Below are 19599 nucleotides of genomic sequence, written 5' to 3'. Positions count from 1 at the left end.
AATATAGGTGGGAATTATAATACCCATGAATATAGCAATTAATATATCTTAGGAAGAATTTTGGCTTACTTCAAATAATCTTATACCAATCTGGCATTGAAATACCAGATATAATTTCATATTGTTAATTTTCCACAAGAATGTTTATCAATTCACAATTTAGCCAGTGGGCTTTACTTCAGAGGGAAGACACACACACTTCAGTAAAGGAAGGAGAGAGGCATTACAAGAATGATCTTGTAAGTCACTCATTAACCTCCCCACTCCACCCCTCACCACCAGTCCAATTTCAAGTTAAGAGAGAAAAGCCCAGTGACCTAAAATTTGCTAATTATTCCAAGGGACAGAAAACAAGGATGAAAAAATTTCCAGCACAATGTCATTGTAAACATAATGAATATCTCCCAACTTTGTTGAGTTCCTTCTACAAAACAAATAAAAACTTGGTCGCTCTTCTGGTACAAACTTGAATTAGTAATTATACTGATTCTTTTATCTTTCTCTTCCAACTTTTGTGGGTTAAAACAAAATGGTTCAAATTCTGTTGCTTTGATATAAATACCCAAACTGAATGTATGCTATATTGCACATATAAATTTTCAGTCATCAAATACGTGGAACATCTGTCCCAAGTAATTGGATAAAATACAGCTGGGTTACATTGGGTCATAGACTGGTTTTACAAATTACAGTTGCCTTCGAAGTGCTGTTTATGGAGGTGGAAAAGGACTCCTGTAGACTAGTAAATCCTTCTGTTTGCAGTGTATATGCACAATCTCAGAGCTACTCTTCCCACAGAGCCCAGTTCTCCTCACACCCTAGTTGCAATATCTGAGTAGACAATGGGGAAGCCAGATCTCAATTATTCAGGGTGGCTAAAGATCCCCAGTGGTCCTGCCAAAAGTACCTCAAACCATATATTTGTAGAGGGCATGGAATTTCTAGGACTCCTGGAGAAACAGGAAGTCCTCTGGTCTTGGAAAAAATGTAAGTAGTCTGTAGCCTTAGAAAGTGGGTTTTCGGTTGTTCCATCAGGGTAAGACTGAAGAACAGACACCCAGAGGGGCCCTTAGGCGATCCATCTGGTAGCACTGTGAGTACATAAGCCTGTTTCTCCATCAAGTAGGCTGGCTTGTGATAATGTTTTTAAATATATTTTTTATTTATTTCAGAGAGGAAGGGAGAAAGAGAGAGAAACATCAGTCAGAGAGAATCATTAACTGGCTGCCTCCTGCACGGCCCCCGCTGGGGATTGAGCCCACAACTTGGGCATGTGCTCGGACCTGGAATGGAACTGTGACCTCCGGGTTCATAGGCCAACGCTCAACCATGGAGCCAGGCCAGCCAGGCTTGTGATGATTATTCATATTTGGATCAGGCCACGGATTTGTACCTGAAAGCCACCATTTCAATGATGTTTGGTAAAGCTGTTTTAGGTAATTAGAACTTATGTATACTTTTTCAAAACTATCTTTGATTCAGTTTAGTTTTATCAGAATTCCAGAAATTTTTATAATTATCACTCTGGTAGATACTATTCTAAATTAAAACAACAGCGATTTAAAAATTCCCCATTACTGAATTTCGATACAAATTTCCATCTTACTGAAATAGCAATAGCCAAATTCATTTCCTAGAACTAGATTCTCCTACCAACTCTCTCCTATTAAATGAAACTTAAAGTAAAGGAAGAAAAAAAACAAACTATGTCATAGTTTGGACTTTACATGTATTTTTCCCCTTTGTCCCTACCCAAAAAGGGATTGCTAGTATCTGAAGTTCTGGTTTAGAAAATACATTACCAGTCTGAAATGAGAGTTACAATAAGAATGTTAAGATGCTATGGAAACACACTTCAAAAGCCTTCTTGTAGGCAGCCCCTCTGATTCAAAATTAGTCAGGGCAACAGGAAAATATAAACTGCTTCTTTTCTAGCTCTCAGTCTCTGAGGTTGTTTATTCAATTCATAAAATCATAGAATTATAATACTGGAAGAGACCATGTCAATTGCCTAGTCCAATCTCCTAATTTTACAGATAAGAACAAAGAGATTATTGTTTTTATGTGTACCCAGCCAAAATTAAATGTACAACTGAATTCAATACTTCTAATTATGTATTTAGGCTTCTAAGATACCTGTTGCTATAAATGAAACTCCATTTCTAAAGTCACAGAAACTTGTATTCCATATGTTTAATAATAAAACTTCATTGCATCCCTCAGATAATGTTGCCACTATTGAACTAGCCCTTGTCTTTAGGAAGCTCTAACTCATGCTAAGTGAGATGTGATCATCTAAAATCAGTCAGACTCTAAGCATCTGTAAAGCAAGGCTTATAACTTACCTGGCTTCACATCCCTAACAACTAGTAGAGCACCTATCACGAAGTAGGTGGCTTTTTTAATATGTTGACTGGCCAAATGAATGAATGATTGCTCTGAATATCTGGGTAGCAAAATAAACAGAAGTGCAACATGACCACCTTCCTGGGCTAGCTAAGGTTGTTTGGTTGTGCTCTAGGGTCTTTATCAGCACTTGGATTCACCATGGTTTGTCATCACAGGATTTTACCTGAAGTTCTCACAAAAATAGGTACCACCCTTACAGCTTTATATTCTTAATACTCTGAAAGTGTATTGGAAATAGTCCAACAGCAGCAGGACTGAAAGAAAACCTGCTATTAACTAAAGACATTTCTAAGCTGCGAAACCATTTACACACTCCTCCTTCTCTTTCCACTTTAAGCTTATTTCACCACAGAATCATATGGTCATTTAAACTCAATGTTGCTGTTTGGAATTTAAGCAAGTGTGAAGACTTCTTTTATTCCAACATGCTCCCTGTCTTTCCTCAATTCTCTTAGTTCAAAGGACACTAGAGAAATGTAAACATCTTACCATCCAGATGGTCCACGTAGCAATACACGTCATAAGTTTCATGAGGAGAACGGAATCCATAGGTCCTGACACCTTCCTTCCCCATCATATCTCCATAACAGCCTTCTCGAGGAGTCCGGATGGGATATCTTGGGAAAGAAAGGACTAATAATTAGTACTTTATTCTCACTCCCAAATTGATGAATTAAAAACTGTGGCCCCCAGACATCTTACCTAACGGTCTGATCAGACAGCCAGCCTGCATCACACTGCTCAAATCCGTCTTCATAGGCAGCATTGAGCTGCTCTGGACTTGCTATGACTGCCCCAACATCCAAACAAGCCTTCTGTGCATTCTCAAAATTCAGAGTGTACCTGCTGGTTGCTGCCCTGTAGTGAAATACAACCCCTGCAAAGATAGCAGCAAACAATTACTGGCATGTTCAAATCTCCCACAACAATGTGCAAAGTTTCTCACTGGAGCAGTATATCAGATTAATTGCTAACATGGTAATAACATCATGATAATTCTTTATTTTTGCTTTGTGTAGCATTATGCAAAATTATGGTGATATGAGGAGCCCCAGAAATGCCATTCACCTAGGTCTCCCACTTTGCTCCATTAGAAAGTTTCCTAGCCACAGATTCTCTGTTCACACATAAACAATCTAAGATTTAAGCCACTAAATCCCAAGGGGTGCATAGTTGACTTAATGCATGATGTATTTAGACTATCATAGGAACACTGAACAACTAAAGGGAATAGGTATTTCAAGAGATACAAAGAGTTAAGGGGGTCACAAGACCTGCTTCTACTTCATGACTTTTTCCACGGCCAACTCAAAAAACAAAACACACACACACACACACACACACACACACACACGGAACATTCAATAATATCACTTCATAAACACCCTAGACATACAACATGAGATATTTACTTCCGGAGACAATATGTTAAGGTGGAAAAGATATCACACTATGTATAAGTGAGAAGTCTTGTTTTAATTCCTAATTAGCTCCTTGATCATATACAAGTCTCTAATCATATACTGAGCCTCAATTTCCTCCCCTAAAGCGTAATTAATATTGCTTATGTTATTTGACTGATATGACATTCAACTTAGGTAAAGAATTTTAAAATGTTGGCTAGGCTACTAACTACTATTCAAATGTGTATCATGTCCACTAACTGACCAGCATATTTTAGGGTCTCCCCTATTACAAATAAAATGTAGGGACTTTTATCCCAAAGAAGTCCTGAAATAAAGTTCTCCCAATTCCCTGGGTAGAAGTCAGGAATCCTGGTACTTGCCGCAAATTCCATTTTGTTGTACTTTAGGAGCTGCATAAACTAGTAGTTCTTGCTGAGGAAAGAGGGCTGAGGAAAGAACAGCTGGAGGTGGAGCTGTGAGTCCTCTCCTCTCACTTCAGCAAGAGAATCACAATTTTTTAAAAAATATGTTTTCATTGATTTTTAGAGAGGAATGGATAGGGAGAGAGAGAGAGAAACATCAATGCTGAGAGAGAATCATTGACTGGCTGCCTCCTGCATGCCACACACTGGGGGGTCGAGCCCGCAATCGGGCATGTGCCCTGACCGGGAATCGAACTTGACCTCCTGGTTCATAGGTCGATGCTTAACCACTGAGTCACGCTAGCTGGGTGAGCATCTCCATTTTTAACTGGAGTAAATATGGTGACTTATTTCTATAAGTCTGCAAAGTGACTCAAGCTAATGTGCCTGAGAAGTCACTGGAAAATAGAAATTGGGGCAGCTGGGTCTCATGGATAAGATTTTATTGAGTCACATCACAGAATGAATTTTGGTTTCTGAACTATCTTCCACTCTCCTTTTACTCCTAATAGTTTACTGGGGTTGACAAGAGTCTGTCGTTCCCGTTCTGACTTCTATTTATAAGAATCTCCGACATGCACATCCTTAGATTCTCTCTCTGAGGCGTGTGCCAATAAAATAACTATGGGGCAACAGACTAGCCATGTCACAGATAAGGACATCGGATCAGGACCAACACAAAAAGACCTGTGTAGATGCACTGACATCTAACATTTGTTTTTCCATTTCTAATATTGTAAAAAAAAAAAAAAGGCATCAAATGCCTTTCAGAAAATTTGTACCTTTATAGAACTAATCTGAAATTGCCAAGAAGTATATATGGTGGCATTGGGGAAGTATGAGACATAGTTTGTAATAATCCCTAAGGCTTAAGCAAGAATTTGAACAGTTTTGGATTAGTCTTATGTTGATGGATGCTTCAAATAGTCTTCTTGCTAATTAAAAATCTTCCGTGCGCACTGATGATTGGCAGTAAAGGCGCACAACAGGGCCTCCATGACCAAGGCAGGAATATCAGCCTGTACAGGTATCTGCAACTGTTGGGAGAATTTGAAGATCTCATGGGGCCAAGGAGATTAAGCAGAGGATTTTCATTGTTTCAGAAGGGCAAGGGGCAAATCCATTGCTAATTCTTTAATGATGAAAATCGTAAGAAGTTGTTAAACTCCTTTGTATATTTTCAATATATGTATATTTAATATATTTATATTTATATAGTATATATTTATATACACTGTTGTATAGATTTATATATAGTGTGCATCTTACACTATTACCCATCTATCTAGAGAAACAGAAATAGAACAAAACAATTCTATGCTAACTAAAATAAATGATAAAAAGCTTAAAAGATGGATGAGTCCACAGTATTTAGTCTATGCCTGGTTAACATAAAAATAGATTTATGGGAGAGAGCTATAGAATCTGATTGTAAAAGGATGTCCAGAAAATTAACTTGTTGCATCTGAAATTTAAAGTATTTCCTTTTGGCTACACAAGAAAGAGTTTTAATAAAGCCCTTTGTATATATTTCTGAAAGGTAAATATAGGGAAATGGAAGGTTGGAAGAAAATTATGTTCCATCATGTCTGGGTTCGAGAATTTTGCTTAGTAACTTGCCAAAATATTCTTCTTCCAAGAGCTATGGCATTATGAATGTACCCAATTAAAGCAATTTTTCTTTGCCTTGTCTCCTAACTTAAATTCAAATGACATATAAACCACTACTGAAAGAAGGCTAAAACCCAAATGTTTCATTGCAGGACTTAATAGCTAACTATTGTATAAACCTTAAAAAAATTCACTGAGTTCTTGTTTTGATCCAATTCAAATATTTATTGAGTCCTTTTAGGCACCGTGGTACTTATTAAGTGCCTTCTATCTTCAATGTAAATTAAGATAAAATTTATATTTCTTACAGGTGAACTCAAAGATTTTAAATAATGTTAGGAGTGTGAGAAAAAAATAAGTAAAGGGGATTTTATCGTGTGTGTATATACATGGATATGTGTATATGCATATGTGTGTATATGTATATGTGCATACACACACATGTAAAAATTAAAATAAAATAGATTAACATGTACAGTCTTAAAAAGCTATCATTGATAGGTCTCAAGAACAAAGTAATGATCTTGAACTATATACCATGTCTTCATATTCATTATTTCCAGAGTATAATGAATCATTGTACATTATTTACAGACTACATTGAATCATTGAAGTTGCTGTGCAAGAAGTCACCTCCCTGGCTCCCCTACCCCCAATAAATAACAGTTCATTTTGGTGAAAGACATGGACTGTTGGGATGACTGATGGTTTTTCCAATTGTCCAAACCCCAAACAAGAGTTACTGTTCCACAACACTTCTGAACCAGGTATCATGTTTTACTACCTTCTTATAGATTCCAAAAGCCTTACCGTCCACCGTCAATGACACTGTCTCCTGTGTGTCTTCAATCCCAAACATGACATCGCAGCGGTAGAGTCCCGCGTCGCTGGCAAGCAGTTTGACCATGGTGAGTGAGGCATCACCCACATCCTCGGGATGTGTAGGCACAGACACTCTCCCCTTGTAGTCCTGGCCAATCTTGATATTCCCATCTTGAGCCACAAGAACAGTAGTCTCCTTTAAATCCTTTCCACTCTTGTCCAATTCAATCTTAGACCATTTGATTCGGAGAAATTCGCTGGTGTTATAACTGGGTGGTAAGGTGGGCATGGTTGAGAAATGACAAGGTAGGTTGACTTTTCCAGAGAGGGAGCCCTTCACAGGTGGGCTTTTTTCCACTTTGACTAGAAGAAAGAGAAAATACCAAATTAACATTCCTAAAAAAGCCCAAACTGAGTCTATTTAATATGTGAGTGGAAAAGAAACTCTTATCCATATCCTATCTAATAAAAGCCTAATATGCTAAGTGTCCGGTTGTCCAGTCATCCGTTCAACCAATCAAAGCGTAATATGCTAATGATATGCTAAGGCCACTCAACCACTCACTATGACATGCACTGACCACCAGGAGGCAGACAGTCAACCAGTTGACCAGTCGCTATGACGTGCACTAACCACCAGGGGGCATATGCTCTAACCAGTAGGTTAGCTTGCTGCTGGAGTCTGGATTATCAGGACTGAGCAAGACGGGCCGGACAAGCCCTGGAGCCTTCCCATGGTCCCTCCCTGGCTGGCCAACCTCCCGCGTCCCTCCCCGGCTCCGATCATGTACCCATGGAGGCCCTTGGCCTAGCCTCCACCCTCTCGCAATCTGGGGCCCCTTGGGGGATGTTGGAGAGCTGGTTTTGGCCTGACCCTGCAGGCATTAAAGGCTAATATGCAAACTGACTGAATGGCAGAATGACCGGTCACTATGACATGCACTGACCACCAGGGGGCAGACGCTCAACACAGGAGCTGACCCCTGGTGGTCAGTGCATTCCCACAGGGGGAGCACCACTCAGCCAGAAGCCCTGAGCCGAGCTCACAGGTGGCCAGCGCAGCGGCGGTGGTGGCGGGAGCCTCTCCTGCCTCCACAGTAGTGCTAAGAATGTCCTGCAAGGAGCAGGCCTAAGCTGGCAGTCGTACATCCCCTGAGGGCTCCTGGACTGAGAGAGGGCACCAGTCGTGCTGAGGTACCACCTCCCCACCCCCCAGTACATGAATTTCGTGCCCCAAGCCTCTAGCATGAAATAATGAGAATGATTTTCTACACAGAGAATAGTATATAATTTCAATAATGTTCATAACAAAGACAGGGATAAATAATGTTCATTTTATCCACCAAAAATATGATATTAATTTTAAATTATTTGCAATTCAGTGTTTAACATGAACAAATAAGTGATACTATAAGGCAACTATAGGAGAGCAAGCAATCAAGGCCAAAATAAGATTAGAATCAGCCATGCAGGTTGAAAGGACTAAAACAATGCTAGAAAGAGCAGTTAAAAGGTAAATTTATGTCACAGGTCAGAAGATGAAAAATGTTTGTTAAGATAACTGCCACATTACCTTAAAGGAAATGAAAATAAAACTCAAAGAGGAAGTGAAAATTAAAAAACTACTTCTGGAGACTGGAGCGGGGCAAGTCTAACACTTGGAGGGACCCTTTTTGGTTCAGGGTTTAAACCAAAGGCTTTCATCATAATGACAAATCCAGCTGCAATCACTTTGCAGTGAAACATTACCTCTAGATTATATCCTGGGGGAAAGTTGGCAGCTGTTCACATAACTGTCCTAAAGTATTAATCAGCACAATGTCTTTCTGTTTAAACCTTTAAACTTTTAATGAGAAAGAAGGCATTGGCTACAATTTAACACTATTACATGCAAAAGAAATTTTCTTTCACTCCCTCCCCACCCTAGCCCCATCTTCCAGTCTACTAATTGGCCAGACAATATTTTGGTAATAACAATAGAAATTATTATTAATATACAAGCAACTTACACTTAATGAAAATATGATGAACAAGTTAATAGTAGCCTCTAGGTGGAGTGAAATAATGATTTTTAATTAACCAAATGATGTATATCTAACACTTAGTATGTTAATGGTCAAAAGTGTTGGTAACACACATGTGAATATGGATATGCATCAGAAATTATATAGCTGTCAATATAGCCCTGTGGATTCAGTGGGGATAAGTCATTTTGAAAATTGCAGGAAGATGTGAAGATATTATGATCTTTAAGAAAAAAAATACTCCCTATTGCCAGAGATTGAAATTTAACTTCAGAAGGACTGGCCTATAAAATCCTTCATGTGATACAATTAAATATGAAATAACTAATACAGTTTAATATTTACTGTATTGATTACAGAAACCAGTAACCATTCCAAATTTATAATAATCATTGCTGTCATAAATTTCTTTATCATTTTATCAAATTATATTAAGCTTGTTCAAAACTGGATTTAAGGCATTCAAGATCAAATAAACATTAAGTGAAGTGTGCTATTAGCTGAACTAAGTTAATCTTTAAAATGTTACAAACACTATTAATATTTTAGAATCTAATAGCAATGGAATAATCCTATTTTTAATGGCCTCCTTGACTTACAAAATAAATTCTCTTACTTAAAGCTCATCCTGAGTGAAAATGGTCCCATCTTTCACTAAGGATGCTCCACTAAGAGGAAGTGACATTCTAGATCCCAGCTGGCTGGTGACACACCTAGGCCAGAACACAGATCTCCTTACACCTAATCAAGGAATCTTTCAGCTTTGGTATCTAATAGGATCTTCCTTTGTCCCTGAATTAGTTTTGTTTCATTTCCAGAGTCTGTACCTAGCCTATTTCTAATCCATCCTGTTTTTTAAATTACTTTCTGAACTGAAAACTGTTAGCAATTCCATGATCTTTAAAATAAATCTATAAAGTCCACAGAAGACTCCCAGAGAGAAACTACTACCTGGTACATAGTCCACTAATTCAGAACCCATTAGGGAGACAATGACTACACAATTTTTTTATTTTTTACTTATTTATTTATTTATTTAGCCAAGAATAGGGGTGCTGAGAAGGGAAGGGGTGAGAATTCTATGACCTAAGAACCTCCTAATTGACATTTATCTTTATGTTCTAGAAAATCTTATCTTCCTTCCTGAAGAATTATTTATATGATTGACTTCACCAGAAATAAAGTATTGCTTTTTATAATGGAGAAATAACAACATTATCATCAACCTCAATGATGGTATAAATTATAAGACTCTTTATCACCTCCTTAAAAATGATTCTTAGGCAGTGGTCGGCAAACTGCGGCCCCTTGAGTGTGGCTCTTCCACAAAATACCACGTGTGGGTGTGCACGTACAGTGCAATTGAAACTTTGTGGTCACACTCAAGGGGCCAAAGAGCTGCATGTGGCTCGCGAGCCGCAGTTTGCCGACCACTGTTCTAGGGTAAGTGACTTCCAGTTTCTTAATTTATTACTAAATGATAGTTCTTTTCACAGTTTTAGATGTGTAGGAGCAGAAATGAGATTCAGCCCAATCTATCCAATCGGGAGGTTTCAGAAACTTAGAGCATTTCTTAATAACTCTGTGGTAATGAAAAGACATATTGGAACAAAATGATGTCAAAAGGAAAACTTTCCAAGGGCTATGTATTGTCCTGGATGTTTATAGGTACAAGAAAAGTAAAAGCTTTGGTTAGTTAGATATAAATATATATTCCATATAGAATCCAGGATTAACGAAAAGCTGTGTGGTCAGCTCTTTTGTGTATGAAATCGTGGGTCTTAATGTACTGGGTCACAAAAACTAAGTTCACTAAATCTAAATATTTTAAGAAAGAAATTAAGTAGTTCAGAGGATAATGTTTATAGACTATTCCTGTTTTAAAAAGAAAATTGCTACCTGCAAGAACTTGTCTGAAATTCTGACAATCCAAGTAATAAAAATGAATGCTAAAAAAAATTCACTGTTCCCACCAGATGGTTAGTGATCTAAATGAATACAGTAAGAGAGAAATAAATAATGAATAACCAATTATCTTTCATTCTCTGTTAGTCAAATTGTAGAAGAAGGCTGATGTGAATTCCATCTACATCATTTGATCAAACACACATATAAACACAGAGACCTTGGCCAAAAACATGTCAGATTGAGAGTATGGGAATTTATCTCTTTCTCAGGTGATAAACATTATTCTCTTGTTTATTTGTGGAGAGCGGCTCCCAGGTGGCTAAGTGATACAGGCTGCCTGAGATGCAGCAAGTAAACAAAGCTTGATCAGGTGCATGTAATTGAATAGATTCAAAACCCATGAGAATGTTGTATACATCTTGACCACGCCCTTACTTTGCCTGTGGAATCTGGATATAAAATAAAGACTCGGCTTGCAGGCAGCACTGTCTCTCCATCAGAGAGGGCAGCGTCCCACCCAGACCCAGCTTTATTCTCTTGTCTGTCTCTTCTTAATCCCTCGCCGCCCCCTCTCAGGCTCACCAAACCTGGCTGTGCTGGCGTGGCACATTTATTTACTCATGACTATGCATGACTCCATTTATTAATATTAGAAGAATATTCAAATAACTAGATCAGTGCTAGATAATCAATATAATGGGTATTATTAAAGCAAAGAGCTCTTTGTGTATTAAAATAAAGCCAATGACCCATATGCAAGATGTTCCTTAATGTTAGTTATTGACTTTTTGAAGGCCTAAGAATAAACAGGAAAAAAACTCAGGATGTAAGTACTTGTGTTGACTTACAACTAGGTACTGCTGTGTGCCTAAATATAAACTTGATAAATCTGTTTTATGCGGATTTTATGTTTTCAACTTTGCCTCGCATATAAAAAATTAAATTCTTCTGAAATTAGCCCCAACTAATTGCATTTCTTAATTATGATCATAGTTTTATTTTTTTAAAAAAAAAACCCTTATTTTTGGAGTAAAGTATTTAATACAGTGATAGATATACTGTATATGAATGGATGGGGTGGATGGATGGATGGATGGATGGATGGAGTGATACTTAAACTTTGAATCTTGAAGAATAAGTTGAAGTAGAACTGTAAAGAACAAGAGAATGGACTACCAAGCAGAAAAAATTACTTGAGAAAAGACATGTAATATGAAAGTGTGATGGAATTATAGATTAGTTCAGAGAGTCTGAAGTATAGAATGAGTTGAGAAAAAAGTGGAAGTTGACTCTGGAGAGGTACACTAGACAGGAATAGATCACTGAAATTCAAGGCAGTAACATTCTTCATGGACCATAGTCCACAAATTTGGAATTATAAAACATTCATTTGGTGGATATGTAATTTAAAGCTAAGAAAAAAAGTGCATGTGAACTTATCCAGTTATAGAGGGAAGGGAGGAGAGAGGGAGAGAGGGAGGGAGGAAGGGTAGGAGGGAGAGAGGGAGAGAGAGAGAGAGAGAGAAGAAAGGGAGGTAGGGGCAAATACTTGGCTCTCAGTCTTCTCTTTATTTTCTTGGTTTTTCTCAAAATCTAGTCTCCTGAGAGTTTGATAGTATTTCTTTCTCTCTTTCTTTCTTTCTTTCTTTCTTTCTTTCTTTCTTTCTTTCTTTCTTTTTAGTAGGAAAGTCTTTGAGTAATATTAAAGAAGACGGAAAAATTGCCCAATGACATATATAGTTGGCCCTCTGTAACTGTAAGTTCTGCATCCATAGACTCAACCAACTGAAAATTGAAATTTTTAAAATCTTATGTTGTTGCTGATGTGTACTATGTGGTTCTACACTTCAGACTCTCTGAACTAATCTATAATTCCATCACACTTTCATATTACATGTCTTTTCTCAAGTAATTTTTTCTGCTTGGTAGTCCATTCCCTTGTTCTTTACAGTTCTACTTCAACTCATTCTTCAAGATTCAAAGTTTAAGTATCACTCCATCCAATTTAAATGGTTGCCTCTATACTGAACATGTACAGACTTTTTTCCTTGTCATTATTCCCTAAACCATACTTTACACAGCATTCACATCTTATCTAATAATAGACAAACATGGTAATTAACCGTAACTTCGCTACCCTTCCCATTGGCTAATCAGGGCAATATGCAAATTAACTGCCAACAAAGATGGCGGCCGGCAGCCAGGCAGCTGAAGCGAACAGGAGGCTTGCTTGCTCCAGTGATGGAGGAAGACAAGGTTCCCCGCCTGCCACTGCCGGCCTCTGAGCTGCACTCTAAGAAACAATATTGCAATTATAGAAGCTAAACAAACACTAGGAACCTGCTTTCAGCCAGCTGGGCCTCAGAGCTGGAGCTGCAACAGAGTTTCCATTATAAAACCCAAACAAAACCAGATACCTGCTTTCAGCAACCGAGGCCTCAGAGCTGGAGCCGAGCCTCAGAACTAAAGCTGGCTCTCAGTTCCAGTGACAGCTATAGAAGGTAAATAAATCCCAGAATAAAAAAGAAAAATAGAAAAAAAGGAGTGGTTGGGAGCTTCAGTCACCCGCAAGCCTGAAAATGGCCCTCAGCCCCTACCCAGACTGGCCAGGCACCCCAGTGGGGATGCCCACCCTGAAGGGGGCGTGACCAGCTGCAAACAGCCATCATCCCCTCATCCAGGCTAGCCAGGCACCCTAGTGGGGACCCCCACCCTGAAGCAACAAGATGGCAGCTAATTTGCATACTGAAGGCGGGCGGCAGCGGGCAAGGCTGTCTGTAGTCTAGGACCAGATCTGTGACCCTGCTGGGCGGGGGTCAATGCTTAAGGCTGTCCGGGGTCCAGGACCAGATCTGTGACCCTGCTGGCGGGGGGCTGTGGTGGGGGCCTCTCCAACCTCCTCAGCAGCACTAAAGATGTCAGACTGCAGCTTAGGTCTGCTCCCCGCTGGCAAGTGGACATCTCCTGAGGGCTGCCGGGCTGCCAGAGGGATGTCTGATTGCCATCTTAGGCCCAATCTCCCCGGGAGCAGGCCTAAGCCAGCAGGTGGTCATCCCCTGAGGGGTCCTAGACTGTGAGAGGGCACAGGCCGGGCTGAGGGACCCCTCCTTCCCCCCAAGTGCACAAATTTTTGTGCACCGGGCCTCTAGTTATATTAGGCATTATAAATAACCTATACATGATTTAAAGTATATGGGAGGATGAACATAGGTTATATGCAAATATTATGCCATCTTATATAATAAAAGGATAATATGCAAATTGACCTTAATGGTGGGATGACTGGAGATGACCAGTAACTATGACACACACTGACCACCAGGGGGCAGACACTCAACGCAGGAGCTGCCCCCTGGTGATCAGTGTGCTTCCACAGGGGGAGTGCCACTCAGCCAGAAGCTGGCTCATGGCTGGCCAGTGCAGCAGCAGTGGTGGTGGGAGCCCCTCCCGTCTCCATAGCAGTACTAAGGATGTCCGACTAACGGCTTAGGACTGCTAAACCATTAGTCAGATAACCACCAAGGGCCTCTGGGCTGACAGAGGGATGTCTGACTGCCAGCTTAAACCTGATCCCCCAGGGAGCAGGCCTACGCCATCAGTTGAATGTCCCCCAAGGGGTCCTGGACTGCGAGAGGGCACAGGCCGGGCTGAGGGACACCCTCCCCCCCGCCCAAGTGCACGAATTTTCATTCATTGGGCCTCTAGTGACATAAAATGAATTGAACATTCTCAGATTTTGGTATCTGTGGAGGGTCCTGGAACCAATCTCCTGTGATACCAAAGGGTGGCTGTAGGAGCCTTTTTGCACAGTCTGGAAGTAACCTGGGAAGTTACTGAAAGCCCTCTTGTTTCTTTTGGCATCTTGTTCATTATTTTGTTTTGATTGATTGATTGATTGATTGAAAACCAGTTTTCAGCCTAATAATATTTTAACTAAACATTTTCAGCACTGAATAGATAAAAAAAAATCATCCTTTATTCTAGTAATTCCATATTGCCATTTCATGCCCCAATACTCAAATTTTTATTTTGCTTAGCAACAAGGAAATTGGTACCAGACACTCACCTTTACGTAGTGCATGGGTTGCTATTAAGGTAGAGCACATCCATAAGATGCTCTTTATATTAATCAACATCTTGTCCTGAAAATGAAGAAAAATACAAAGTAAATCATAAGCATTTAGGCTTATGATGGGCCATAAATCACGTTATTTGTACACTACGTGTACATGTAATCAAAGTAAAAGAAGCAGCTCCTTTTGGATTGTAAAATCAGGAGAGAAATTAAAATAGGAGAGGCTGTCCTAGCACTTTAATGATTAGTTTGACTCTCTCCCAATACGGTAGTTACCAAAATAATCCCAGAACCTGATTTGGGGGACATAACAACATGAATGTGTGGGACAACCACAACTGGGTAGGCTATAGGAAGAACAGTCAGGACCACAGCCTTCTTCCTAGTGGCTAGGAACTGGCACAAGAGAAAGGGTTGACCACAAAGTCTGCTTGGAAACAGGAAATTGGTCATAGATGGAGTGAGAGAAGATAGGGAAGCAATAGGGAGAGATGTTGAAAGAAGATTTGTATCAAATGTGAGGTAAGAAGCCTGGTGGTTCATGCACATGATATCAAAACAGAGATTAAAGACTTCAGCAGGTTTTTTTAAAGAACAGACTCAATTTAGTTTCTAGGAAGCTGCACAAACAAAATAAACGTATTATGAGGAACTGTTAATTACCAAAAAAAAAAAAAAAGTAGTGCTTGCCAGGACTTTTAAAGCCATTCTAATAATTCTAACGTCGGAAGGGTAACGAATGAAGGGAAACACCCTGTTCTGAGTCAAGAAACCTGCCCTTGCTTTGCCATTAATTTACTGTGTGACTTTGGGGAAGTCGTTTCAACAAACAGACTCAAATGGTCTCTTCCAGCTCAAATTTCTAAGAAGCTGTAATTATGAAGAAGGTAAGTACTAGTGTTGGGGACTATCTAGAAATCAAAGAGCCAATCTCTGAAGGATTTTGAAGATTATTTGATCTCCACAGTCACGCCCTTCTCAGCCACATTTAGACTATTCTAAGGTAGGCAATGTCGGTCGGTTACAAGTAGCCATTCCTCTTTCTCCTTTCCAACAATACTCTGCTTCCATTCTAGTATCTACCCTCCTTCACACAGACATATATTTTAGAGGACCCTGGGTCAAACCCCAGCCAAGGGGTGACCCTGACTGTCCTAAGGAAATCCAATTCCTGTCACCAGTGATCAGTTTTGAAATAAATGTATAATGTGATTTTGGCCAATGAAATGTGAGGAGATCTCTGCAGGGGTTCGAGCAGGTGCTCCTGGGAAAGGTATATTCAACTTTAAGAGAGCAAATGGAAAAGATGGTTGCTTTTCTTCACTGCACATTATCATGATAGGATAATTCTTCTCGAGCTGTTGTAGCCACCTTTCATCCATGAATGTGTAAGATAGCCTCAGGGGGTGAAGCTCAAAAAGACTCAGGAGAAACAGAGCTTAAGCCTAGAGTGAGCCATACCTTTGAACTTCCTTTTATATGAGATAATAAATTCCTTGCTTATTTAAACCCAGTAAAATCAGGGAATTTTGTTACTTGTAGCTGAAGGCATCTTACTGACACATATTTGAATTAGTGTCCTACATAATTTCCTAACACTTTCCTTACAAAATATCTAAAATCTGTATTATTTAGGAAACCTAGATTGAAAACCAAATGCTATAAGAATCCAAGTCCAATTTAATCTCAGTTTCAATCTCATAATTTATGCCAGCTATTTATTTTTCCTGGATGTTATTCTCCATTTGATTGTTTTATTTTATATATCTTGAAATAAGTGTGAAAATAAAATTATAAGATTCCAGATATTTCCTAAAGAGCATTTTTTAATTTAACACATTACATGTGTATTTTTCAGGCCATTAGACAACTCACAATGAACAGCTGATAATCTTAAAGGAACCTTGACTATTAAATTTATAATTTAGCATGTAATTGCTGGGATATGCTAATAAACAGTGTTTAACACTAACTGGGAAACTAGATTTCTACATTTCTGGAATTATTATAAGATACCACAGCAAACAGAAAGTATACATCTATATCTCAATGCCATTACAATATTTCAGGTAAAAATAAAGATATCAATTTCACACACTCTATAGCAGCGGTTCTCAACCTGTTGGTCGCGACCCCTTTGGGGTCGAACGACCCTTTCACAGGGGTCGCCTAAGACCATTGGAAGACACATATATAATTACATATTGTTTTTGTGATTAATCACTATGCTTTAATTATGTTCAATTTGTAACAATGAAATTGGGGGTCACCGCAACATGAGGAACTGTATTAAAGGGTCGTGGCATTAGGAAGGTTGAGAACCACTGCTCTCTAGTTAAAAGTTTCCATAAAAATGAAATTTTAAATTATATCATAAAACGCTATCAAAGAAAATGCATTCTATGAATATTCACTGAATCCAAATAAGAAAACTTTCTATAAATGTACTTATAAACAATAATATCCTATCATCCTGAAAGAAAAATTGTTCTTAGTTTTTTTTCTGTGGCTATCCACCCCTTCCTCCAGAAATGTTTATAAGCATATTGTTAAAAATCTGGACTCCATGGTCAAGTAGTCCTGAAATTCAAGTTCTGAATCCTGTACTTATACTCTGTGATTTTAGGTAAATTACTAATTCTTTCATTTTCAGTAGCTAATTAATTGTCAAAAGTAAGTACTTAATTGCCCTAGCCAGTTTGGCTCAGTGGATAGAGCAACGGAAGGGTCCCAGGTTCAATTCCCCTTTAAGGGCATATGCGCAGGTTGTGGGCTCAATACCAGTAGGGGGCCTACAGGAGGCAGCCAATCAATGATTCTCATCATTGATGTTGCTATCTCTCTCTGCCTCTCCCTTCCTCTCTGAAATAAATAAAAATACATTCCTTAAAAAGTAGTAATTAGCCCTAACCAGTTTGGCTCACTGGATAGAGCATCAGCCTGCGGACTCAAGGGTCCCAGGGTCGATTCTGGTCAAGGGCATGTACCTTGGTTGCAGGCACAACCCCTGTAGGAGGTATGCAGGAGGCAGCTGATGGATGTTTCTCTCTCATCGATGTTTCTAACTCTCTATCCCTCTCCCTTCCTCTCTGTAAAAAATCAATAAAAATATTTTTTTTTAAAGTAGTAATTATTGGAGTGATTGTAAGAATTGATAAAATAATGCATATGACATATAGCTCAGTGATACACGGTGTACTCAGTACTCAATATTTGTTATTGAACTTACTCATTCAGTCTTTCTCAGGTGTTCTTTTCCTGGTTTCATATTACTAATAGCAAAACAAAAAGTATTTGAAGCTCTTATATTTGATTGTTATAACTTGGGCTACTACTATAGGAGATGTGTGCAATTCTGTGCTTACAATGAATTATCCTATGTGCTTTGAATCAGTATTTGTAAACATGTTTTATCTCCTCTGTAGACCTAGCTCTGGCAGGCAGAGCTAGAACCATATTCAACTTACTAATCCCCACAGTAGTTCCACAGTGCCAGGTTTCGAGTAGACCCCTGAAGGAGATTCATACACCAACCAAATGCATAACTAATGCTTCCATATTCTATTCAGAAACACACTTTTAAGCAGCAGAGTGCCAATAATCCCTTATGAATATGGGCAAGTAGGCTAATTAATACCTGAAGTAGATTTAAATCAGTCTAGTTGGTTATTCACCATGACACAATAATATCTGATGTTTGTCAACATCTAGACTATTGGATCTCATAACAAACCCAGAGTAGAGATATGATCCTGCCCCAGGAATGGATCTCCTACATCCTCATCTCCTCCAAGACAGACACTCAAAGTCTAACTCCATGTACCATACTTCATCCTTAATGTAACAAGTATTCTCACCACTTGCCTTAAAATTGCCCTTAAGACAAGGATAAGGAATGAAGCCAGAATACTGAAAATATAAGGGAGAGATACATTGGTCACATTTTAACTACATTTGTAAAATTATGTTTAAATAAGTTGCCGACATGTAAAACTTTGAGTTTTCATACTAAGTCTCACATCTCTGACTTAAAAAAAAAAAAAATTCAGATCTAGCAACTGTAGGTTCATCTTCCAGCTGGCCAGTCACTAACTCTAAGCAATGAGCAGCCTCTCAGCTTGGCTCTGTGTGCTCAAGGTTATCACTGACCCCACTGGGCTTCTCATCCATTTCTACTACATGCCTGTTCCTTGTAGGCACCCAAATTTACAACCCCGTGATCTAAAGGATGGTCATTATCTCTTTAGTAAATATCTCAAAGTGTTTTACTGAGCTTAGTTGCCTGAGACCATGGGCATTCATTCATTTCTCTAATTTTCTTAAGGCTATGTCCAAGTGCAAAGGCACACTATTTCCCTTCTTGATCCTACTAAGTGAGAAACTTCTTTTTTGTTTTGTTTTTTCAGCACCACTCAAACCCCCATTTCTATTTCTCTGCTCTTCCTGTCAGGCTTGTAAGCATAATCTATTAGTGATAACGAGTCTGTCTACATAGAAAGACCTGGGAGATAGGAGAACCCGTGCCTATATTTAGCATTCTACTCCAGCAAAGTCAATGAGAAGAGGAGAAAGTCTTTGAACAATCAAGACACAGCTGACTGTGGCTGTCTAATTGCCAGGGAGACACAAGAGACAAGGTCAACCAGACTCCTATCCATGAAAAACGACTGCAGAGAGAATAAAGGTCACTCCAGGAATGGGCTGCCTCAGAGAAAGAGAGAGCCAAAGTTCTAGCAAACAGACTTTTAATATTCTCCCTTGATCTTGGGGAAGCCTCACTGAGCAAAGGGTGACTTAAGGACACAAATAGTGGTTTTGTCTTCCGGTCTTTGAATTAGTTACCTCAGACAATCAACTGTCTAGGACAGCGGTCGGCAAACCGCGGCTCGTGAGCCACATGCAGCTCTGTGGCCCCTTGAGGG

At 39.2% G+C, this 19599-nt stretch overlaps 1 protein-coding gene across 2 annotated transcripts in view; it reads right to left on the bottom strand.

Moving 5' to 3' along the window:
• Positions 1 to 19599, bottom strand: part of VCAN (versican) — a 104401-nt gene that overhangs the window by 77454 nt on the left and 7348 nt on the right. For both annotated transcript variants that reach the window (XM_006775509.2, XM_015571658.1), the window contains exons 2-5: positions 14669 to 14744; positions 6659 to 7033; positions 3112 to 3286; positions 2899 to 3026 (exon numbers count right to left, since the gene is read on the bottom strand). In XM_006775509.2, coding sequence (XP_006775572.1) covers positions 2899 to 3026; positions 3112 to 3286; positions 6659 to 7033; positions 14669 to 14738 — 748 coding nt within the window. In that variant the 5' untranslated portion in view covers positions 14739 to 14744. The remainder of the gene's footprint in view (positions 1 to 2898; positions 3027 to 3111; positions 3287 to 6658; positions 7034 to 14668; positions 14745 to 19599) is intronic.

Source organism: Myotis davidii, unplaced genomic scaffold, assembly GCF_000327345.1.
Source record: "Myotis davidii unplaced genomic scaffold, ASM32734v1 scaffold44, whole genome shotgun sequence".
NCBI lineage: Eukaryota > Metazoa > Chordata > Mammalia > Chiroptera > Vespertilionidae > Myotis > Myotis davidii.
Note: the sequence above shows the minus strand (reverse complement) of the source record. Positions and strands in the feature narration are given on the sequence as shown.